This window comes from Myotis nattereri (assembly GCF_964212035.1).
Source record: "Myotis nattereri genome assembly, chromosome: X".
Taxonomy (NCBI): domain Eukaryota; kingdom Metazoa; phylum Chordata; class Mammalia; order Chiroptera; family Vespertilionidae; genus Myotis; species Myotis nattereri.
The window spans coordinates 110,651,290-110,674,333 of record NC_138078.1 but is presented as its reverse complement, the minus strand read 5'-3'; the positions used below and the strand labels follow the sequence as shown (position 1 = coordinate 110,674,333).

Genomic DNA, 23,044 nt, shown 5'->3' with positions numbered 1-23,044 from the left:
GCTCCATTATGTCATTCTGGAAGCACTAAGACCAAACCTGCACAAATGTGTGTGTGTGTGTGTGTGTGTGTGTGTTTCTCAGCTCTGAACCTCAGACTCTACCCACTCCCCAATTATAAACCCTAGAACACAATGCTTGCCCAAGACCCTCTCTCCAAACTACAGAGAAGGCCATTTGGCCCCAGACTGTAGCCTCCCCCTCTTTCTCTGCGCAGCCTTGGCCCCAAGGGGCTAAAACGGCTCCCTGTCTGGCTTGGGAGGCTGGGAGGTGGATAACTAGGATGGGGGGGGGGGGGTTGAGGGGGAGGGAGGGGGGTCTTGCGCAAGCGCACACCAATGCTGGACCGCCAATGCTGCTGCCTCCCGTGCCAGAGGGAGGCAGAAGAGGAGGGAGGGAGAAGAGGAGAGGGGAGGAGGAGGCGGCACTTGGGCTGCAGCTCGCAAACCCAGGCAGTCTCTCTCTGAGAGAGACGGGGAGCGGCTGCCACTGAATAGGATGCTCTTCGGGGCGCCCTGAGCCAGGGACGCCTGAAGCAGCGTCGTTGGCTAGGAAAGCAGAGCAGCTTTCACCATGCATCAGTCCCTGACTCAGCAGCGGGCCAGCGATATGTCCCTGCCCGATTCTATGGGTAAGTCCAGCCGCTCTTCCTAGGCAGCGGCAGCAAGGGGTGAGTGCACTGCCTTCTGGACAAGGAGTGCCCTGACTGCCTGGAGAGGCGGGGAGCTGGGTTCAAGAGGGGGTCTGCATGCCCCAGCCTCTGGGTCTAGGACCAGAGCCCCAGGGGAGCGGCCCAGCGGGGGAGGGGGTGAAGTGCTGAGGTTGGAGCGCCCAGCTAGCCTGGGAATCTCCCTGCCCCTGCCGGAGTGTGGGTGTGAGTGTGTTTGTGTGAGTGTGTCGACAGACTTGCAGCCGGTGGTAAATCCCAGCTGTCTGGGGATCAAAACAGTTCCCTGCAACCTGCGCCTTCGCTTTCCATTCGACGGTCTCTCTTTGCAAAGTCCGCGTCACTTCTAAGAGCTCTATAATAACAATAATTAGAAGAAGTGGGGTCCTCACCCCCTCCCAACTCCATCGAAGCTGCCCTGAAATTCAGAGCTGTAGTGGGAGGGGGACTGACTTGCACCTCGCTGACGGGGAGGTTTGCGCAACCCTGGGGGATGGGCGGGTGGGAGAAGAAAAGAGGGGGGCTGGCCGGAGGGGAATTCCTGAAGATTCACTCAAGACAGCCCAGCCCTGCCGTCTGCAGTGGCAGGATCAACATTTCTTGAATTTGATTCCTGTTATGATCCAAATACAAGATATGCAATGTGCGTGAGTGTGTGTGTGGGGGGGGGGGGGGCGGGGGGAGCCAGAGCGCGAGAAAAAAAAGATCGAGCGTGAGCCCGCGCATCTTCTGAAATCGCACTTTCCCTCTCTGGGTGAAATAGAGGTGGGGCGGGGGGTGGGGGGAGGGAAGGGGGGAACCCACTAGCCTGATTTGGTTCAACACTTTCCTCATCAAAACTGGGGGATGGCTACCTCCAGGCACTAAATTGGCTGCCCCTCAAAGCTGCTTTCTCCTGGTTACAAACAAAACACAAACCCAGTTCTTCTCAGCTGTTAGGCACCTTCCCAAGCCCTATGATTTCATTGGGCGGAGAAATTAATTTGGAGCCCAGGAGAGCGGGAGGGGATTGTTAAACCCTGATCCCACCTAATCTTAAAAATTGCATCGGATACACGTTAACCAAATCGAATTCTCTCTTTCCAACATACTTTGCATTCTGCAAAATCCCTCCGTCTTGAATTCCTGCCATCTAGTCTACTCAGGTCTTCTCCGAAGAATTTGCGGGAACATCTGGAGGGGAAGGGCGGGGAGAGGATTGCACCCAGTCTGTGAGCTCCCTATTGCTGGCAAAAGACTAGGTCTCAGCAAAATTAGTTCACTGGAGGGACCTCATAAAGTATAGTCTAGATGGGGGAAAAATTCATATTTTTATTGGTTTTGCATATTCAGTATAATAATTTGCTTTTTTTAAAGGGCGTAGTTATTTGCAACGTGGTACAAATGAGGCCAAGGACTTGGGTCTGAACCAGAACCCAGCAGTACCAGACTCCCCCCAGCTCTCTCCCTAACGTGCACACACACGCACACATAATGCACTCCTCACCTTGGCCAGCTGTGGCGCCAAAGCTGTCCTGGCTCCCAGAGGCCAGGCAGCTGCGCAGGAGGGCTGGAGCGGGGAGGGAGTGTGTGTGTGTGTGTGGGGGGGGGGTTCTGCAGTACACTGCCTTCAGCCACCACAACCACCTGCCAAGCAGCCCACCCCCTCCATCGCGCCTGGCCATCCAGTTGGGGAGGAATAGGCAGGTTAGTAACCCAGGGCTTAAAATGTTGCTAGTTGGCACACTGCTCTGTGGGTTGGGGAACAAGAAGAGATTCTTGGGCTCCCAGGGGCCTTCGGCCAATCTTGTGTTTCCTGAAAGGTCTGCGCAACAAGAAGTTAAATGGGCTTCGTCCAGATTCTGCAGGGAAAGAATCATGGATCCCTTATGGAGCGGGAGTATGCTCTATGCATCCCTCTTTGGAAAGTCCGCAGATCCAGGGCTCCAGCAAATTCCTGAGTGGAGTGGTAACCATGGATTTTCACACTTTGGACAACTGAGTCTCCCCGGAGTTCCCTGGCGCTGGCCCTGTGCAGCCCAGGCCTGAATCAGCTCTGGCAACACCATCTTCCTTTGCATGGAGTGGAAGGGTAGTGGGTGGGTCAGTCTCCAAGGGCAGAATTTCTGAGGGGATTCTCCCTACAGGCAAGACACAACCACAGCCAAACAATAAAATTTAAAATTTAAAACACACAGATACACTGAACCAAGGTGTCTGCACTATATGCTGAGTTACTTGCTTACTCGCTGCCTGGGGATGAATGGTTAGTCCATAGCTTGGAGCTGAGCAAAGTGCTTGGCAATAGAAAGATGGTAATCTGACTCCAGCGTCCCTTAATCCTTTCCCAGTACCCCCTTTTCGCAACATCACCCCAAGGGGCTAAGGCACCTCTACTACAGCAGGGCACTCCTTCAAATAACACTGCAATTCACCGATGCGTGTCTCTGGTCAAAGATTTGCCAGTGAGGGTGGGGGGATTTCAGTGCTTTTAATGAAATGTTTGGGAGACTGGCAGAGCCTTGAGACTCTTATGTGGGCAGCCACCTGTTTGCATAGATGCTCAAGGCTGGGACTTCCTGGGACCCCCCTGTGTGGCAAAGCTAAGGTAAGCAAATCCTAATCAGTTCAAAAGATCAGCCTCGAAAATTAGTCAGTCATCAACAACAACAAATTAGTCAGTGCAAAAACAGGATTCTGGGCCCCCATCCTCCCTGCACTGCGATTACATAATTTATAATCAGGAGGGTAATCAAGAACATGTACAAGGTAAAACACAAGTGAGCAGAGACTATCACTCTACCTACTGGCAACCCACACCTTGGTGTTGTGTCAGATACATAATCCTGAAACTGGTGGACATCAGATGTGTTGTGACCCAGACCCACAATTACAATTATAATTGTAGCAGTTATAATTAATATACTTACTGAGTAAGGTACCTAGGAACACAGGGACATGAACTAATGAGTGATTCCAGTAGAGTGAGCTTGGCCAAGGTGACACTTGGAGGAGGTGACTTTTGAACAGGTTTCAGAGGAAGGGAAAGACCAAGATGTGGGGACCAAGATGACCAGGGGGGAAATACAGAGGAAGGAGAAGCTGGCTGTATTTGAAAGGGTGTAGACAGCAAATAATTGGGTGCTTCTAGAGCTGAGCATCCTGGTCCTCACGAATCTGGGGTGGAGGTGGGGCACTGCGGAGAAGGAGGGCTGCAGCAGTCCTGCAGGGAGGCTGCCAGACTGAGGGGGGCAGGCAATGCCAATGATGGGATTTCAGACTCTCGTTGCTGTCGTCACAGGGGAGGTTGTTGTTATTCAAACTGGAATATGCTGGGCACCAAGTAGACAGGCTAGTGAGAAACATTGGGGTTGTGACACTAGTTGGCAAGAAAGCTTTTAGTTCTAAAGAGCCATCAGGTGTGCCCTATTTTAAAAAATCAATTCCATGAAAGTTACCTATATTTATTCATACACACCCCCCCATAGCCTGTTTTGTTAGAAAGGAAGCAATTCTGAGATGTTGCCTCTTGTTTATTCAACAAGTATTGACTGCTCACTAGGTATCAAACACTGATAAGCACTGTTTTCAAGTACCTGCTGCTTTATTTAAGTACCTGGTGGTATTTGAGGGTTTTTTATATGTTCATTTACTAGACATATTCAGAATCAGATGATCCTCTGTTTACAGGAACATCTAAGACAGGTCCCAAATAGTACCATAATAAGAACAGGGCTCTACTTCTTTCCAAAATAAAACAACCACCAGGAAAGTGTCCTCAGCAGACACATGAGTTGCCTTTTAGGAGACTGGGCCACACCTTCAGAGAAAAGGTCTGTCTTGCTCTAAGTAGAGGTGACTTTTAAGTCAAATTAACACTGAAGATAAATGGAGGGATGATTCTTCACTTTTCAATAGAATTCACCCCCAGCATTCCTTAAAATGGTCCATTCCCCAAGTGCAACTAGAAATGATTTCATTTACACAAGTATGGTCTTTATAGTGTAAAATAAGGGGTGACATGGGGGAGGAGGAGGGGACAGAGAATAGATATTCAACCTAGTGATGGGAGAGTTTTCTTAGGAATTTTACCCAAAGCAAATCCTAACTAGAGGCAAGGCCCCGGTGGAGCTCTAGGATCTTTGCCTGGGTTTCTCAGCTGACTGGATTTTCAATTCAGGTTCTAAAGCAGGGGAAAAAAATAGATTTTCAAATGACACCATGTGGTTTGCTGAGTCACTTTTCTGACCTGGTTCCTGTGCTTTTAAGAGTTAGAGTGATATTTGCAAAGGAGACCCAAAGGCTGTGAATAGGATCAAAAGCCATGTGGGGAAGAAGCAGGTGAGTGATACAAAAAAAAAAATCAGAAAGACCATGCACACATACACTCCCCCAATTAAGTCTCTAAGGTTACATGTGAGGTGTAGAGATACTTTCATGTGTCACAAAGATAACCTTGGTATATCTAGATGTTTCCCTTACTCTCTTCTGCCAATTTGGGGCAGAGATGGTATGAGTGACAAAGGAGAAAGGCAGACAGGAATGGGAGGTGATATTGGTAAGTTTAGCTCAAAGTCCCTCTGTGAAACCAACTGAAAGATTCACTGAGTAGTATCTATTATTGAATAGACGCAGGGACCCTGGTTTAGAGAATCATTTCGATCCCCTCAAAATCCAGAGGAAGGATTAACTAACCTTCAAGGTAAACAGGTGAAATAAGTCCTGCTCCTCTATCCGCTCCACTTGTAGCCTGGTTTCTCCCAGGATTGCTCATCCTGTTTACCATCAGTCTGCTTGCCAATTGCATCCCAAATAGCCCTTTCACACAAAGGGCCCTGATGTCACAGATCTCTCTAGTGGTCCTTTCTGTTTTCCCCGTGGAGGCTGGACTTGGGCACCACTGGAGGGGAGCCTCATTTCCCAATTCTCCTTACCTCTCCTCCCTGGGTGCAATAGGGTGCAGCGTGGGTGCCTATAAATGCTCATGCCACTTCTACATTGCAATGTAAAGTAGTCTTAGACTAATATCCAATTAGAAATGACCCTGATGAGTCATGCCCTCACTTTCAAGGCTGACGTCAGGGGAGACCGCCAGCCCCTCCCACCTCCCTTGGAGCCTTGCAGGGACTGCACTGGGGAAGACAAGGGGATGTCTGCTGGGGGCTGAAGGGTCAGCAACCACCCTTCCCTCTCACCATCACCAGGCCTCTTAAATCCCAACAGTTCCCTCCTCCCTCCCTCTTTCCTCAACCCCTCTCCCCCCTCCTTCCTAGTGGTGCAGTCTAGGCGGCTTCATTGGGCAGCAGCTTCCTGAGGCTACAGTGAGGCCTCCCCAATGATGGGATCCAGTGAACAGACCCAAGCGGCCCCTTTTAGGCCCATAAATGACAGTCAAGCCACTGGGTGGGCGACCCCATCAGAAGGCTCCCCACTGCTTCATCCTCACTAGAGAGCTAGATTCTCATAGGATAACTCGTGCCTGGTATTTCCTGTTGAGAGCCCCTCCCCAGGTCAGAGAAATGAAGAGTATGGAGCAGCGCTGCTGTGCTCCAGTGCTCAATTCTTTTAAAAAAAATTAAATTGAAAAGCTAGTCTAGATATCATTTTTCTATCTGACTTAATAAGCCTGTTTTCGAAAAAAATATTGGTTTGTGTGATCATGTCTGATAAGCACCGAGTACGAGAATGGGTTTATCATTTATATTTATGTCACCCTCACATAAGCTTATACACGTATAAGTTATAATCCTCTCCATCTACCTCCCCTGATACATATCTTTGCAGACTAATGGCCTCCAAACACTTACTTTATTACACACATTTGTTATGTGACAAATCTTGTCAACACACTGTTTTAAAGTTTATGAGGTAGCAAATGTCAGAGATAAATGAAAAAAAAATCCCAGTTCCTAGCTTGGTTCTGATATTTACACTGAAAATGAAATTTCATATCTCCAGCTTATGAAAAAAGCCCTTCTTAGTTACACATTGGCTTTAAAATATTTTCATTTAATACTTCCACACGCACACTTCCCATTTATCATATGCCTTATAATTTAGACTAAAACACACTCTACTAAGTGGGTATGACACATCTTTTATAGAGTGCTGAAAGCACAAAAGTTTGCTCTTGTTATGTAACTGGTAAGATTTCTTCTGTTTTTTTTTTTTTATTTTCAAACTGGAAATATATATATTTTTATTGTGAATGTGGCACCTGATGATTGCCAAAAAAACTAAAGCTCCATTTCTTCCCCACAATTCCACTCCCCAGAGATAACCCCAGTTACCAGTTGGAATAGGAAAGGAAAACCTTACTAGTAATTTTTTCTTTGTGTCCATCTCTTCTCCAGCCAAAATGAACAATTTCAGTTTCTCTGTGTACTTTCAGGAGCCTTCAATCGGAGGAAACGAAACTCCATCTATGTCACCGTGACTTTGCTGATTGTGTCCGTGTTAATTCTCACGGTGGGCCTTGCTGCAACCACCAGGACCCAGAATGTGACTGTTGGGGGTTATTACCCAGGAGTTATTGTAAGTATAAAATACATAGTTGGGCCTCAGTAGCTTGCTGGCTACAGACATTTGGGTTCTACTTCAATAGTTTTTCAATTCGGTTTGAGTTTCTAATGTTTGCTCAGTTTTCCTCCTTTATATATCTCTATATGAATATATACAAAGACAACTCTGAGCTCATTAAGAAGAACACTGGACTAAGCATCTCCATCCCTAAATAGCAGTGTGATTCTGAGCATTTCTCTCTGGGCATCTGCTTTTCAATATATAATAGAAGTCTCCTGATCTTACCTGAAATCTAAGGTCCCTGGCAGCTTGACACTCTGTGATCCAAAGTGATCCTACACTCCTATCAGGAAAAATGTGCAGAATATTTATTCCTAAAATATGTATATTTGTTTTTTATAAATTATGTACATGTTTATAAAATATACAAAGTGGGCATTCAAAATTTAGATACAGTGAAATAAACAGTAATTTTAACATCTTTATATTAACACTAACTAAATTACAAAGAATGATATGCACATAACATGAAGTCTGTCATTTAAGATAGTGACTATAAATCCTTATTTAAATAATCCACTAGATAATTTTGAATATTTTTGTCTGACTTCTTACCGGATGATTAGATTGCTGTTGCATCATTGACCCGATGCATGGATTCGTGCACATTGAAAGGAAATTAATTAGAAGGTGGCTGGTGGGGGAGAACTGGGTGGGGTCAGACACGCCCTGGAGCCAAACTCCTGCGGTCCCTCCCCAGCGTCTGCTGAGTGAGTGGGATCCCTCCCGCAGGTGGGGTCCATTGGCCTGGCCTGTGGGGATTGGGCCAAAATCGGCTCTCCAACATCCCCCAAGTAGTCCCAGAGTACAAGAGGGCACTCTGCAAAGTTGCTGTCATACAGGGCATGGGACACAAATGCAAGTGTGCAGTAAACCAGATTCAGGGCCAACAGTGCCCCAGAAACAACATAACCCATGGCTGAAGATGGGATCGCCCAGCCCCGCAAGGAATTGGGCTCCCTCTGCTCTGGTTTTGGGGTGCATCACCCAAGAACCTCTGCTGCCAAGTCACTGGAGCTTGGCAGCTCCTGTGTTGAGTGTGTGGGCCCTGGTGGTCAGTGCGTATCATGGTGACCAGTCAGACAATCAGACACTTAGCATATTAGCCTTTTATATACATACTAAAGGCCCAGTGCATGAAATTCGTGCATTCGGGGTGGGGGTCCCTCAGCCCAGATTGGGAGAGGGCACAGGCCAGGCTGAGGGACCCCACCAGTGCACAATCAGGGCCTGGGAGGGATGTGGGAGGTTGGCCAGCCAGGGAGGAACCGTGGGAGGGCTCCAGGGTGTGTCTGGTCCATCTTACTCAGTCCTGATTGGCCAGACCCCAGCAGCATGCTAACCTACTGGTTGGACCATCTGCCCTCTGGTGGTCAGTGCATGTCATAGTGATTGGTCAACCAGTCGACTGTCTGCCCCGTGATGGTCAGTCACATCATAGTGAGCAGTTGAACAGCCTTAGCATATCATTGGCATATTACACTTTGATTGGTTGAATGGACAACCAGACACTTAGCATATTAGGCTTTTATTATATAGGATGTGTGTGTGTGTGTGTGTGTGTGTGTGTGTGTGTGTGTGTGTTGATTTTAGAAAGAGAGGATGGGATGGGAGAGGGATAGAGAGATAGAATCATTGATCAACTGTCTCATGCATGCCCCACACTGGAGATGGAGCCCACAACCCAGGCATGTGCCCTGACTGGGAATATAACCAGTGACCTCTTGGTTCATGGGCCGAAACTCAACCAATGAGTGTCATTGTTTTTTACTGTTGCTCTCACCATGTGGCTGGCAAAAAGCTCATCCTAAGAGTTACAAGTGTCAACTCTATTGTTTTCTTATTGCTGGCTTGTGCTTATATTATTAGGATCATCTTCAATTTGTGGTTTCTCAGCAGGAGTCTTTCTGAACTACTTGTCCATTTTGTTGGGACTAATTTAGTTAAAACTAGATAAGACAATCTGGTCACACATAAAATGCTCCTCCATCAACCCTTTGCTGCTTGGAACTTGCCCTCCTCCCTCAGGTAGCTCACCTTGTTGTCTGATATTCACATTGAGGGAGGGTGCCAATGACAGTTTCTTTATTGAATATTTGTAACACTTAATTCCTTTCTTATCTATAATAATAAAAGCTTAATATGCTAATTAGACCGGATGTCCTTCCAGACGACCTTCTGGACAAAGCTAGGACTGCGAGGGAAGCCCAGGTCCCGGGTGCCAGAGGGAAGCCGGTGCCAGCAGCTGGGGGAAGGAAGGCCTACTCTTGCACAACTTTTGTGCATCGGCCTCTAGTTTTAAATAAACAAATAGGAAACTAAAGTTCTAATAGTTTATTTCCATACTTCAGTGGATTGTTTTACCCACTCCCAGGGTGCATGCAATCCACTTTGGAAACTTCTGCACTCTTTACATACAAAACCTTATTTATTTATGTATGTATATATATATATATATTTATTTATTTATTGTAATCCTCACCCAAGGATTTCTAGAGAAAGTGGGAGGGAGCAAGGAGAGAGAGAGAGAGAGAGAGAGAGAGAGAGAGAGAGAGAGAGAAGAGAGAAACATCTATGTGAGAGAGACACCACGGTTGGTTGCTTCCCCCACTGGCCCCTACCGGGCTAGGGAACTGGCAACCTTGGTACATGCCCTTGACAAACCTGCAACCCTTCAGGCCGAGGGCCGACACTCTAACCACTGAGCAACTGGCCAGGGCACACAAAACCTCATTTTTTTTAAAATATATTTTATTGATTTTTTACAGAGAGGAAGGGACAGGGATAGAGAGTTAGAAACATCGATCAGCTGCCTTCTGCACTCCCCACACTGGGGATGTGCCCGCAACCAAGGTACATGCCCCTGAACGGAATCGAACCTGGGACCCCTCAGTCCGCAGGCCGACGCTCTATCCACTGAGCCAAACCGGTGCTGGCACAAAACCTCATTTTATATAAAACCATCACACTGTACACTTTAAATATATACAATTTTATTTATCAGTTATGCCTCAATAAAGCTGGGGGCGGGGGGAAGGAAAGAAAAACAAACAAAATCTCATTTGTATCCACACTCCACACACACTGCTGTTAAACCCCAAAACCTAACTCTAGAATTTGGCTCATATTTTCAATATCAAATGAATTCCCAATTGTAATTGTGGGAAAACAGGAAGGTACTTTAGGATGGTTCGTTCTTTTAATATATTTTTTTAGGATAGCAAAGAGTTCAGATGTATTTGTTGTTTTCTTTCTTTTCCTTTTTTCTTTGAGAGGTGGGGATGGGAGAGAGAAGCATAGAGAGGGAAAGGGGTAAAAGATGGATGCCTTTGACAAGCCAGCAGTGAACAAGCCTGATGCCTGCTGCTTAGGTCACTAGTTCCATAGTCAGCCTCCTCAAGAGCCCAGCAAAGCTAGGGCATGACGTGGGCTGGACTCCCAGGAGCTGAAGGTGGCCTGGGGATGTGACTTTACAGTTTTAGGACCAGCAGAGCTCCCCTAGCCAGCCAAGAGCAGGTGTCCCACAGACACAGTTTGGTGCCCTCTGTTAAACATATGATGTGAGAACTCAGTCCACTTCCTGTGGTGAGGCAAGAAAACCAGTTGTCAGCAAAATTGGATTTTACCTTTAAACACAAGCAAGGGGGGCGGGGGGGGGCGGGGAGGAAAGGGAGGGAAGATTGCGTTTTGGTGGCTTAGAAAAGCAATCTATAGGGTCTGTGTGCCTTTGTGTGTTTCAGGTAGCTGCATTTAGTGAAATATTTCTGACTGATGAGCTAATAATGCTTAAGCCAAGATTCAGAATCTCCATGGGTGAAGGAAAAGCATTTTCCATGTACTTTAAGAGTAGGAACTCCTATTCACGAAGGGTGGCTATGAACTTTCTCTGTAGAAGACCTGGCTGTGGGTGGCTAGGTGGGAATACATTAACAAAGGAAGGAGGGTGCATGATTGTTGTTATTTGAGTACCTGATGTTCAGCTAGAGCTGCCAGTTGAAGCCGTGGGGGCGTGTGTCTCTGTGTGCGCTCTTCACTAAAAGCTAATCTGGAAATGTTAATAGGAGAGCCATCTTTAACAGACAGTGTGCCCCATGGTTTAACCTTTAAAAATTTGTTCTTATAGTTTCTGTTGATTTTTAAAGGGTGTTAATTATAGAAATCGAAGGGGGAAAGTTACAGTTTGAAAAGCAGAAAAATCTATTTGAGTCTATAGGTCAGATCATGTTGTAACAAATAAAATTAGGATTCATACCTGTGAAACAGTAAGTGCCTGAGAATCAAGACTTGTCCAGGAATGGGACACTTTCACTAATTGAATAGTTTGGCTATTAGAGAGGTACTATATAAACTCCAAGCCAGTAATTTCCCCACCTTGGCATGCATAGAAATGACCTGGTGAACATGTGGAAAATACAGAGCTCTGCTCCCTACCCCCAGAGATCCTGATTTAGTTTGTCTGGGTGGGATCCTAGGACCTGAGCTTTCTTTTCCTGCGCTAACCTTTGATTGAAAGAGTAAGACATGCTGAATATGCATTTTAATGAACACCTCAGGGAAGTCTAATTCAGGTGGACAAGCAACTAAAACAATAAGTAATAGTATGCTTAGCAATAAAACCAGAATGAGCATAATGTGGCATTTTAAGATTTATACTGTCAAATTGGTCACTTTGAATATAAAATTCTATTGTATAGGACTGTGAAAATTTTTCAGGTTATTTGTAACCCTACTGTTTTGGACTCTGGTTAAATGTGTTAACAATATATGAGAAGTTAAATTTCAAAACAGATAAATTAGGGAGCAATTATTAGATTAAGAGAAGACTTACCATACAATTTATTTAAATATTGAGATCTTGGGCATTTTAAAATATAACGTTTGCATAACTCTAAGTCATGTGAAACTTTTCTAGGGCATACTTATTTTGCCAAAAGAGATGCCCTTGTAAAACAAGGTGCATTATAATAGTTAGCTACTCACCTGAGCTAGAATGTTATCATCGCCCTAAGACACACATGTACACATGCATCTTTAAAATTATACTCATCTATACAGGCTGAATTGTACAATTTTAAAAAATTTAAATCTCCAAAGAAAAACATCAATTTTGCATTTTTACTGTCTTCACATATTTAAGACATCCTATTCCAAAAGAATTTTGGTGAACTTTCTACTCTGAAGGCCGCAAAAAACAAGAGCCTGGTTGTATGAAACTGAAAAAGGCAGGGGAAAGAACCTGCTCCTTCCCTATAATTCTGTAACTTTAGATCCAGAAGAGGGAGGCCTTTAAATGTGTTTCCCAATCAACCCACAAGATGGAGTTGGCCACCAGATCAGTGCGGAAAGCCTTTCATTCTTGAACCCTCTCCCCAGCTTTTGTACGATAGGGCCCACACCAGCCTGGGTTTTCTTTCAGGAAAAAAAAAAAAAAACAGGAGTTTTTACCCCAATTCCTTTGGAGGATGTGGGGTCAGTTAACTGAAAATTATATCAGGAGACAGGGACAACAGGGATCATTCAGAAACAATTAATAGCCTAGAAACCTTCATTAGGCCAGTGTGACTTGAGCTTCACAGATAAAGACTCTTGATAAATCCAACCAAGTTTTGACTAACTTGAATGCTCAGGAAATACACGGAGTTCTGGATAGTGGGATTTGGTGGTTTATTATGAATTAGGCAGAATTTTTGTCCACCTCGTGTTGAAAATGTTTCTAAAATATAAGATCATTCTAAATTAAAGTTGCTACTATAGTAAGTACATTTAAAGATGACATGCAAAACTTGATTTGCGAGATAAGACTTATAATGCCAGAAGGTTCTAACCTTCATTGGTTCCTTGTTGCTTCTTGAGTGTTCTCATTCAAAGCTCTCGCAAGATGCCTGGTTTCCCATGACCTCTCTTCTGCCAAAATTGTTAATTCACAGTCCCCTGAACATGACTTGGGCTTTTCTGCCTTGATATTGTCACTTACATGGTTACCCCTGTCCCGGAACATTCACCCTTCTTTCTCTTTCTGTATATCTAAAATTCTAAATGCTCTGTCTTATCCCAACTCAATGACACAGTAGGGACATTTCTCAGCTACTAAGGTCCACAGTGATGTCTACTGTATTTGAACTTACCATAGATTCCGACTAATGATTCCTAGAAAATTCTCACATCCTGCTGTGTGGGATATTGCACTATATTTTCATTTAGCTTTGTTTATACAGGTCCACAATCCCTTATCTGAACCCTTGATTCGGGCTAGATGTGTTTAGACTTTAGACTTTTTTATTTTAGAAGGCAATATAGTGCACATATCATATGTTATCTAACATCCCAGTGGGGTCATGAGGAACACCCCATAATTGAGCACCTTCATATTTCTACCATAAACTGAATTTTTATACTAGGCCAATAAAGATGATTTTTTAAAAAACCTCATATCAGTTTAAAGTCTGGTTTTGCTACCAAGTTAGTTATGAAAAACCCTTCTGGTTTTCAGGGCGTTGTGGATTTCAGGATAATGGAAAGGAATTGTGGACCAGTTCACCTAATTATAGTTCCTGAAGCTGAATCTTATTGGTGGTCTTGGTGTCATACCCCTCCCCGCCTCCCGGATTCCAAATCACAGTGCCTGCCACAGAATAGGTGTCCAATTGATATCTGTGTATTGAATGACTAATCCTTCTGAGCTTCAGCACTGGGTCTCTGGGGCAATAGATGGAAATAGGCATAGGTTATAGGGCCCAGCCCCAAAAGAGCACTTGACACTCTGACTTTGATTTCTAATGATTTATCTTTTTTTCTTCTACAAGTGGAGGGTAGCCAAAATAAAGCAAAGTGGTTATTTGTTCATGTAATAGGGTATCAAGCTGGAGGTCCAAAGGTCTGAATGTTCCATGAATCCATGTAGCTCTCAAGGGGTGACCACAGAGATTACCCTTCTTTTTAAAAATAGTTAATTTTTTTGGTTTTTTAATTGAATTTACTGGGGTTACAATGGTTAATAATATTATATAGGTTACAAGGGCACAATTCTATAATATACCATCTGTATATTGTTTTGTGTGTTCACCACCCAAAGTCAAGTCTCCTTCCATCACCATTTATCCCTCCTTTACCCTCTTCTACCACCCCCACCTCCCGTTCCCGCTGGTAATCACCATACTGTTGTCTGTCTCTGAGGTGTTTTTTGTTTTTTTGTTTCTTAATTCCTTCACTGTTTTCACCCAGCCCTCCAAACCATTCTCCTCTTTGACAGTCTGTTCTCTGTATCTGTGAGTCTGTTTCTATTTTGTCTTAGTTTATTTTGTTCATTAGATTCCACATATAAATGAAATCATGTGGTATATGTCTTTCTGACTGGATTATTTCACTTAGCAAAATAATCTCCAGGTCCACCCATGCTATTGCAAAGGGTAAATTTTCCTTCTTTTTTTTTTTTTTTACAGCTGAGTAGTATTCCATTGTGTAAATGTACCACAGGTTTTTTTAATCCACTCATTTACGGATGAGCTTTTGGGCTGCTTCCAAATCTTGACTATTGTAAATAATACTGCAATAAAATTAAGAGTGCATATGTTCTTTCAAGTTAGTGTTTTGGGTTTCTTCAGATATATTCCCAAAAGTGGAATCACTGGGTCATAAGGCAGTTCCATTTTTAATTTTTTGAGGCCCCTCCATACTGTTTTCCACAGTGGCTGCACCAGTCTGCATTCCCACCAACAGTGCACGAGAGTTCTCTTTAGAGATTGTTTTTCTGAGGCTTCGGGAGAGCAAACAGTTGATTAGAAGCAGCCGCCCTTGCCATAACTGGTTTGGCTCAGTAGATAGAGCGTTGGTCTGCGGACTGAAAGGTCCCAGGTTCGATTCCGGTCAAGGGCATGTACCTTGGTTGCGGGCACATCCCCAGTGGGAGGTGTGCAGGAGGCAGCTGATCGATGTTTCTCTCTCATTGATGTTTCTAACTATCTCTCTCTCCCTTCCTCTCTGTAAAAATCAGTAAAATATATTTTTTTAAAAAAAAGAAGCAGCTGTCCATTTTCAGGAAATTCTGTTGATTTTTTTCTTCTTCTTTACTTTCAACCCCTCAGCTCTTCCTCAAATAGGACTTCTCACTCCATCCCCAGAGAGAACTTCTTCCCTGAGGGGGTGGGGGAAGGACAGCTATAAAGGTGCCTATACTTACAAACACTGGCCACAAATGCATCAAAGCATGGTTGAAAGTACCCCGACTCTCATAAGATCTGTGGGCTAGTCTTGGCCCTTCCAGTAACTTGCTACAAGAAGGAACATGTCCACACAATGCTATAGACCTCCATTTTCCTGTCAAATGGGAATGATATGAGCATTACCAAACTCCATAGCATTACTATGGCCAAAATAGAGGACAAGTGCTTCTCAAAATTAAAATACTTTTCTAAGGTACGGTAGTTTTAGCGACACTGCTGAGGTCATCAACCTGTCATCCAGGTGAGTGAATTCTTCCAGCCAGGATTCATAATTACTTTCCTGCCTAGTGAATCTACCTATCATTTGAGCTCATGTTAAAATGCCTCCTCCTCTGTGAAATCTTAGACCTGCCATGTATTTAGCAGCCTCCTTTATGCAAGTCACACTACACACAGGCATATCTCATTTTATGGCACTTTGCTTTATTATGCTTCACAGATGTTGTGTGTTTTACAAATTGAAGACAAGAACCTCCACCAACATATAGATTACAACTCGCTTTACTGATATAGCGGCTTTATTGTAGTTGTCTGGAACCGAACCCACAATATCTCCGAAGTATACCTGTACCTTATCACATTTAATCCTCATAGTAGCCATGCATTATAGGTAACATTATGAGTCCCATTTTTAAAATGTAACTTATTTTACTTTTTAAATATATTTTTATTATTTCAGAGAGGAAGAGAGAGGGAAAGAAAGATAGAAACATCAATTATGAGAGAGAATCATTGATAAGCATGCCCCACCCTGGGGATTGAGCCCGCAATCTGGGCATGTGTCTTGACTGGGAATAGAACCATGACCTTCTGGTTCATAGGTCGATGCTCAACCACTGAGCCATGCTGGCCAGGCATGAGTCCTATTTTTTAGATGAGGAAAATGAAGCACAGAGTGGTTCAAAGACTCGCCCAAGGCCACACAATTTATAAGTAACAGAGCCAGGATATAATAAAAAATGAATTATTCTCTGCTCCTATAGCACTTTGTTTATACCTGTAGTCCTTAACCCACAGTCTGAATCTCCTTCACTAGATTATGGTTCCTGGATGTCAGGGCCATATCTTCTTATTTATCTGACAAAATACTCAGCGAATGTTTGAAAATTGGATGAGTTGGAGTAGAACAGAATGGGATGGAAGGAGATGTGAGGGAATTGAATGAAGTAACTGGCTTGCCTGGGATTTCCAGTCCCAGTGTGCCTTGTCTTGCCAGTCAATCCCCTGAGACTTTAGCCCATCTCTTCTGGTCACTGCCATTAGATAGCCATATGAGAGTGCAGAAATAGCTAATGTCTTTGCTTCCCATCTTAAGGCAAGCTGCTGCTGGCGTTCAGGAGACATTCAGTGAATACCTGTGGAAACTGAACTACTCAGTAAAAGCATTTATTTTCCATGTAAGAAGATGCCTTCAACTTCCTCTCAATGTCCACAAGTGGCCCAGAGTTCCATAAGCACAGACTATTCATGGAGTTCTTCCTAAAAAAAATAAAGCTGTGAAACATATTGGAGGGGAGGATGAGATAGAACATAAGTCTACTATGGAACACAGCAAATCTATAATAATAAAAGTGTAATATGCTAATTAAATCAGACAGCTGAATGACCTTCCGGACAAAACCAGGGCTGCAGCGAGGGCCAAGCCCCTTGCACGAATTTCGTGCATTGGGCCTCTAGTAATGATATAATTTTCTAGCTCAAATCAGGTTAGAGCTGCTCAAAAGTTAATTGTTTTTTGAAACAGTAATAATAATCACTAGAAGAGTAATTAATATTTACTGAGTACTTACTATGTACCAGGCACTGTGCAAAGTTCTTTGATTGTATCATCTTGGTTAATCCTTATAAAAGTCCTATAACAGGGCCACTACTACAGTCACTGTTTTCCAAATAAGGAAGCTGAGGTTTAGAGAAGTCAGTCAGTTTGTTTAGAATTGCACAAACATAAGTGGAACACAAGCTGGGGTTAGAAGCCAAGCTAGTCTGATAACCAGGTTTTTTATATTTTTTAAATAACCAGGTTTTAATCAGTATACTTTAGGACAACTCTTTTTAATTACCTTTGAAATAAGACCAGGTGGGAGATAGGTATAGTTTAGCTGTTGAGTGAGGATGTTCTTAGTAGAGTATTGGATGGCATGGGATCTGTACAACCTTATGCACTTCAGCATCTGTTTCCCAAGAGGGTTTGCTGGCTGAGTGGCCCTGCGGAGTGAGTCTTTGTACATTTGTATTCATTCCTTTCATTCTTGGGTTTCTGAGACAACCACCCTGTCCCCCTACACTGCCCCACCAAACTCCTGCCCAGTCCATGGGTCCATTCGATTTCCAAGCCTACGTGTAAAGTTTAGGGCCTTGGACTGAAATAGATGCCCCTGTGAGCCAAGGTAAGGCTGTAGATGGAAATCCAGACCATTAGTGAGGCTAAAAAGATATGTAACTACATCACTGAACTTGTGTTAAGGTTTATTGGTCCATTCTCACCACTTTTTACTTCTTTCATTTTCATCCCCATCAACAGCTATCAGTTAGTGATCATTTTTAGCTGAGACTGGCAGACTCAGTCCACTAATGGCAGAACTGAGACGAAAGTGGGTTCTGCTACACCAAACCATCAGCCCAGCCACTTACTAGTAGATAGGGAAATTGTTTTTCAGGGTTTTATGCTGCCATTTCTGTACATCCTTTAATGAATGCTTTCTGTTCGTAAATGAAGCAGAGATGGAAGGAGAGGTGAGTAAGTACTAACATAAATTGCAGTGGGTCAACCACAAATACAGGCTTTCAAAAAAATTGTTCTTTTTTTTTTAAGTTTAGGTTAAGGTGCTTGCTGATTTCTAAAGTACTTCCTGGGTTTTATTAGTGTGCCAGATGCATCAAAAATTGTTATTTCAAACCTTTATTTTGTAATCCATACATCAAATTGGAAGGTCACTTTAAAGAGGATAAAGATCAGAATATAATTCGTGCTTTTCCCATTATATGTCTCTTACTGATTCACCACTTACATGCTAGGTAATGAATATTGAAATTGAAATTAGCAGGCTCTGAAAAGCTATGGTTGACTTTGACTTTTAGTTTTTGGGAGATACATTTCTTTTTAGGCGTGATTCCTATCTACAAGGAAAAATTGGCAACTGGTGGGAGAAATACTTTTACTGCATACACTTTATTTGTGTAAGTAACGACTGCATATGGTTTTAGCATCTATACCCTCGTCACTTTCCATTAACCTGAATCATATCTAGAAGCTGAATGATTGTGCGGTCAGGCTGACCATTTCCTAATATGCTATGTGTGCCTTGTTGCTTTGCAGCTCGGCTTCGGATCATTCCTTGGAATCATCGGATCCAACCTCGTTGAGAACAAACGACAGATGGTAAGTTTTCATTACTATAGAATCAGGTTCTTCATCTGAAAGTAACACATTTCTTAAGGTTGCCCAAATTGGGCCACAAAAAAACTGCTACTTTGCCTTTTCGCTTAAGCCTCCAGGGAACTTGTTTTTCAGTGACTCTGTGGTTGGGACTTGTTCTCATCTTGTCTGATGCTCCCTCAGGGACCTAGCTAGTCTCCTCAAGTCACAGGGATACAATATTTTGGATCTTGCCCTTAGCTTTCCTCCTCACTCCCAGAGGACTGCCCCAGACTATCCAGTCAGGAGACTATCCTCACCTAAAATCCCTTTGCTTCTGTGATTTTCATTGCCACAGCCCTGGATTTTTGGTGACTGTCACATCTTCCTCTCTGATGCATAATCTTTTGAAGAAGTTTTTGCAGAGGGTTCCCACTTTTAGGAAGTTATAATCTAGAGTACTTTGATTAAGAGAACAAATATACTTGAGGCACATAAAAGACAAAATAAAATATGGAGTCTTAAAGTATTTCCATTATCTGTAGTTCAAAACTAAGTATGTCGTAAATTTGAAAGGGAGGATGAGCATATATAACAGGAGTTAAAATTTAGAAAGTTCTATGTCCTAATGGGGTCCCACAAGGGCAAGCTGTTGTATTTTTCTGGTTCCGTCTGAGAAAGCTTCCTAGAGGGCAGGAAAAGAAGGTATAGACTGAATTGCAATCATATTGTAGTTTTATAGGGCTTGTAAATCAAGATGCCTGATGAGTGGTCAGATGGTGGACTGATTAGGCTCCCCCAGTATAAGTCTCTGTGCATCTTGACTTTGATAATGGGGTCTATTTAACAGTAAGTTTAATCAGATAATGTAATAGCTCTAGGGACAGAGAACTCTATATGCTCTCCCCTAGCAATGTGGGGAATCGCCCTCAGGGGAGTTCTAATAGTTCTTGTTTTCCATTTCATCTGGACTCCCCCCTGCCAGTTGTGTTTGCACTTTGGACCTAAATTATTCAAAATAATGGGGGAGTTTTAGTTGTAGAGCTGATCATAGCATAGCTAATAATGCCAATTTCATGACATTGTTCATCCATTATTTACCAATTCTCTTTAGTGCTGTGAAGTGAGATTTATGGGGAGAGGTTTCTCAACAACTCCCAAAGGAGATAAACATTTCCTCCTAGCCTGTTGAGGTGGGAGAAACTTAGGGTGGCCTTGGCTCTGATTCCTCCTTCTCCCTGGAGAGCTGCTTAATGCCATGCTATTTCCCCCTCAGTCCCCCAAACACCTCAAGGAAGGAAAACGCTGAATCTATCTAGTTCTGAGGGTCAACACGAGTAGATGGTGGACTCGGGCTGCACCTATCCATGCCCCTGGAAGCACCTACTCCCTACCACCTTTGTAATGGAAGATAAATTATTAAGAATGTTTCTTTTGTCTAACAAGGTCAGAGACTAGGGCAATCTAGTTCAAGCAAATGTTTTTCTTACTTGAAATTCTTCATATGCACCACACAGAGGCTTCAGTGTCAGAGGCTTCAACCTTTGTAAAATGTCTTTGACATTTAAGTTTTAAGTTGAATGTTCTCTTTATTTAATGATGCAGAAGACCATGTTGGGTTATGCAAGGCCTCAGAATCATCCCTGTATTCATCAATGCCCACTATGAGGGGTTGGGAAGAACATTGGACTAGGAGTTGGTGGGCACCAGACTCTTGCATGGACTAGATGGTGATCCTGGGCGCACACACACCACTTCCACTCTCTGAGCCTCTAATTTCACAATAAATTAAATAGAGAGTTGGACTACATGATGTCAAAGATCCAACATTTTTCTGAATCTGAGAATGGAAGAGTCACACAGTCAAATTCTGCCATGGACAGCATGCTGGATACCAGCAAGCAGCCTCTTTGGTGCTCACAGAGTGAATTTCTTTATTTGCCCTAAAAATGTAAAAGGTGCTTCATCAGCCCCTTCTCTGCCTCGCCCTTCCTCAGCTCCCACTAATCCTGCATGGCTGCAAAGAGCATCCTCATGGAGCAGCAAGCCAGAGTTCTGCTTTGTCTGGCAGTCTATTGGGGATCGTCTATTCTCCAGAAGCAGCAAGAGTGGAAAGCTAACAGACACTTTTGTTTTGTTCCCTTCACAGTTGGTGGCTTCTATCGTCTTTATCAGCTTTGGTGTGATTGCAGCCTTCTGTTGTGCCATAGTCGATGGGGTCTTTGCTGCCAGACACATTGTGAGTATTTTTAGTCCTGGTTTAAAGTAAGTGTGCACTACAGCAAGGCTTCACTGAATCTGTGCTGGATGTGTGCTGAGTGCCCTGAGAGGAACAGAAGAGAGAGAAGATAGGATCCCTGTACCAAAGAGCTGACAGTCAAAATGAGGACACCCATGGACACACAGGCATCTAGAGAACTGAGTCTAGGCTGAGGGTACAGACTCTAAGTACCAGAGTGTTTTATCTTGGACTTCAGAGGTCAGGGCAGGCTTCCCAGTAGTGGTGGGGCTGGAGTTAAGCCTTTGGCATGTGGGTGAGATTTGGAAAGGCAAAGGCAGGGCAGTGGGACCAGGGGAATGGCTTAGAACTGATGTTGGTAAAGAGGAAGTAGGGAGAGAAGAGCAGGAAACCACATACTAGTAACTTCCTGAGAGACTTGAACTTTTCAATAGATGACCTCTCTCTCCTTCAACAGCAACAAGAGCAGACCACCTTTTCTTGGATGCCTGAACTTTGCTGTCAACTACAGCAGTGATTGGAGAGTAGAGATGTGATTGGGGTCTAGGGAAAGTCCCAGAACAAGAAGCTTCCATTCAGAGCCCAGTCCTGGTGTTAAGATGCCAAATGCTTCCTACTCTGGAGAATCTGTGCCTTGAAAAAGGCCATTTTACTCCTGAAACCCAAATTTGTGCTTATTCTCTGGGGATAAGGTAGACACATAGGATTCAGAGCATTCCTATGTGGCTCTCTATAGGAGAGGATGGCATCATGAGCTAAAATGGCTTTCTCCATTTCCCTTTTTCAGCACTTTCTATTTCATACTATTCTAGACATCTGGCCTAGGGCCAACTTCTCCATTAGGCACAATAGGCACAAGTGCCTGTGATTCACACTATTTTCAGGGGCCCATAAAAATATTATTTTTTTTTCAAATCAGAAGAAAATGATGCATATTTAGGTCAAAAGAAAGTTTTTGTATAATATGAATATATGGTGATTAAATAATAAATAATTAAAATAAATAAAATATAATTTTCAACATTTTTTAAAGAAGGAGGGGGCCCACAAAGGCAAAAGTGTCTAAGTCCCAGGGAAGTCATAGTGTAGTTCTGATCTGGCCCACAAACAAAAATCAAGCCACAGCAAATAACTGAGCTCCCACAACAAACTCAAATAGTCATTTGATTCCAACTGAACCAACATCAAAAATGAAAACATGTCATGAACTAATTTGACTTTGTTTTGTTTTGTTTTTCTAAAACAATTGAATTGGAGCAAAATTGTATTATTGAGATCTTCTGTGGATCAATGATATTTAAGTTCATTTCAGTCATGGGCTAATAGTGCGGGTCATCTGAGGGAGTGTCATATGTATGGTTGGATATGGAAAACTATGATTTGCAACATTATTCTTTTAATTTAAACTTGTTCTTGGACCCTCCTCCCAGACATAACAGTTAGTTCCTCCTTTGCCAAGATTAGAGAAATTCATATGGTCAGTGCTGCCACCCAAGCAGTATCTGAAATGGCATCTCTGGAAATGATTTCTGGGAAGGGGTAAAAGAAAAAGGTGGGAGAGAGAGGCCCTTTGCCCAATTTTCTTTCAGGGCCAGGATATAAATGTAGGCCCTTAGATCAGACCCATCCCCTCTGATTTGCGCTGAGAGCAGCCATCTTGTTCTTCATCGTTTTCTTCTTAAAAAGGCAAATGACACATCAGGAACTTATCCACAATCCTATCACCCTCATATACCAATTATTATCATTTTTGCATATTACCTTCAGAGCACATACCTATTTTTGTAGCATGGTTGCACTCAATCATAATATGCATGCTATTCTGAATTCAATAGGAGCCATCTTGATAACAATAATGCCTTATTTTTGTGTATGCATGTAGCGTTTCATTGTGCCTTCACATCTATTATTTCATTTGAGACCCACAGCAATCCTGTGAGGTATGTAGGGCAGGCATTATTATCCCCACTTGACAAACATTATTCACTCTGCGGTGGTCTCCATG

General features: G+C 43.4%; 1 protein-coding gene across 1 annotated transcript in view; it reads left to right on the top strand.

Moving 5' to 3' along the window:
* Positions 1-380: 380 nt before the first annotated feature.
* TMEM255A (transmembrane protein 255A) overlaps positions 381-23,044 on the top strand; it is a 56,288-nt gene continuing 33,624 nt past the window's right edge. Inside the window, exons 1-4 of the mRNA XM_081115224.1 lie at positions 381-629; positions 7,036-7,178; positions 18,762-18,824; positions 20,950-21,039. Coding sequence (XP_080971350.1) covers positions 572-629; positions 7,036-7,178; positions 18,762-18,824; positions 20,950-21,039 — 354 coding nt within the window. The 5' untranslated portion in view covers positions 381-571. The remainder of the gene's footprint in view (positions 630-7,035; positions 7,179-18,761; positions 18,825-20,949; positions 21,040-23,044) is intronic.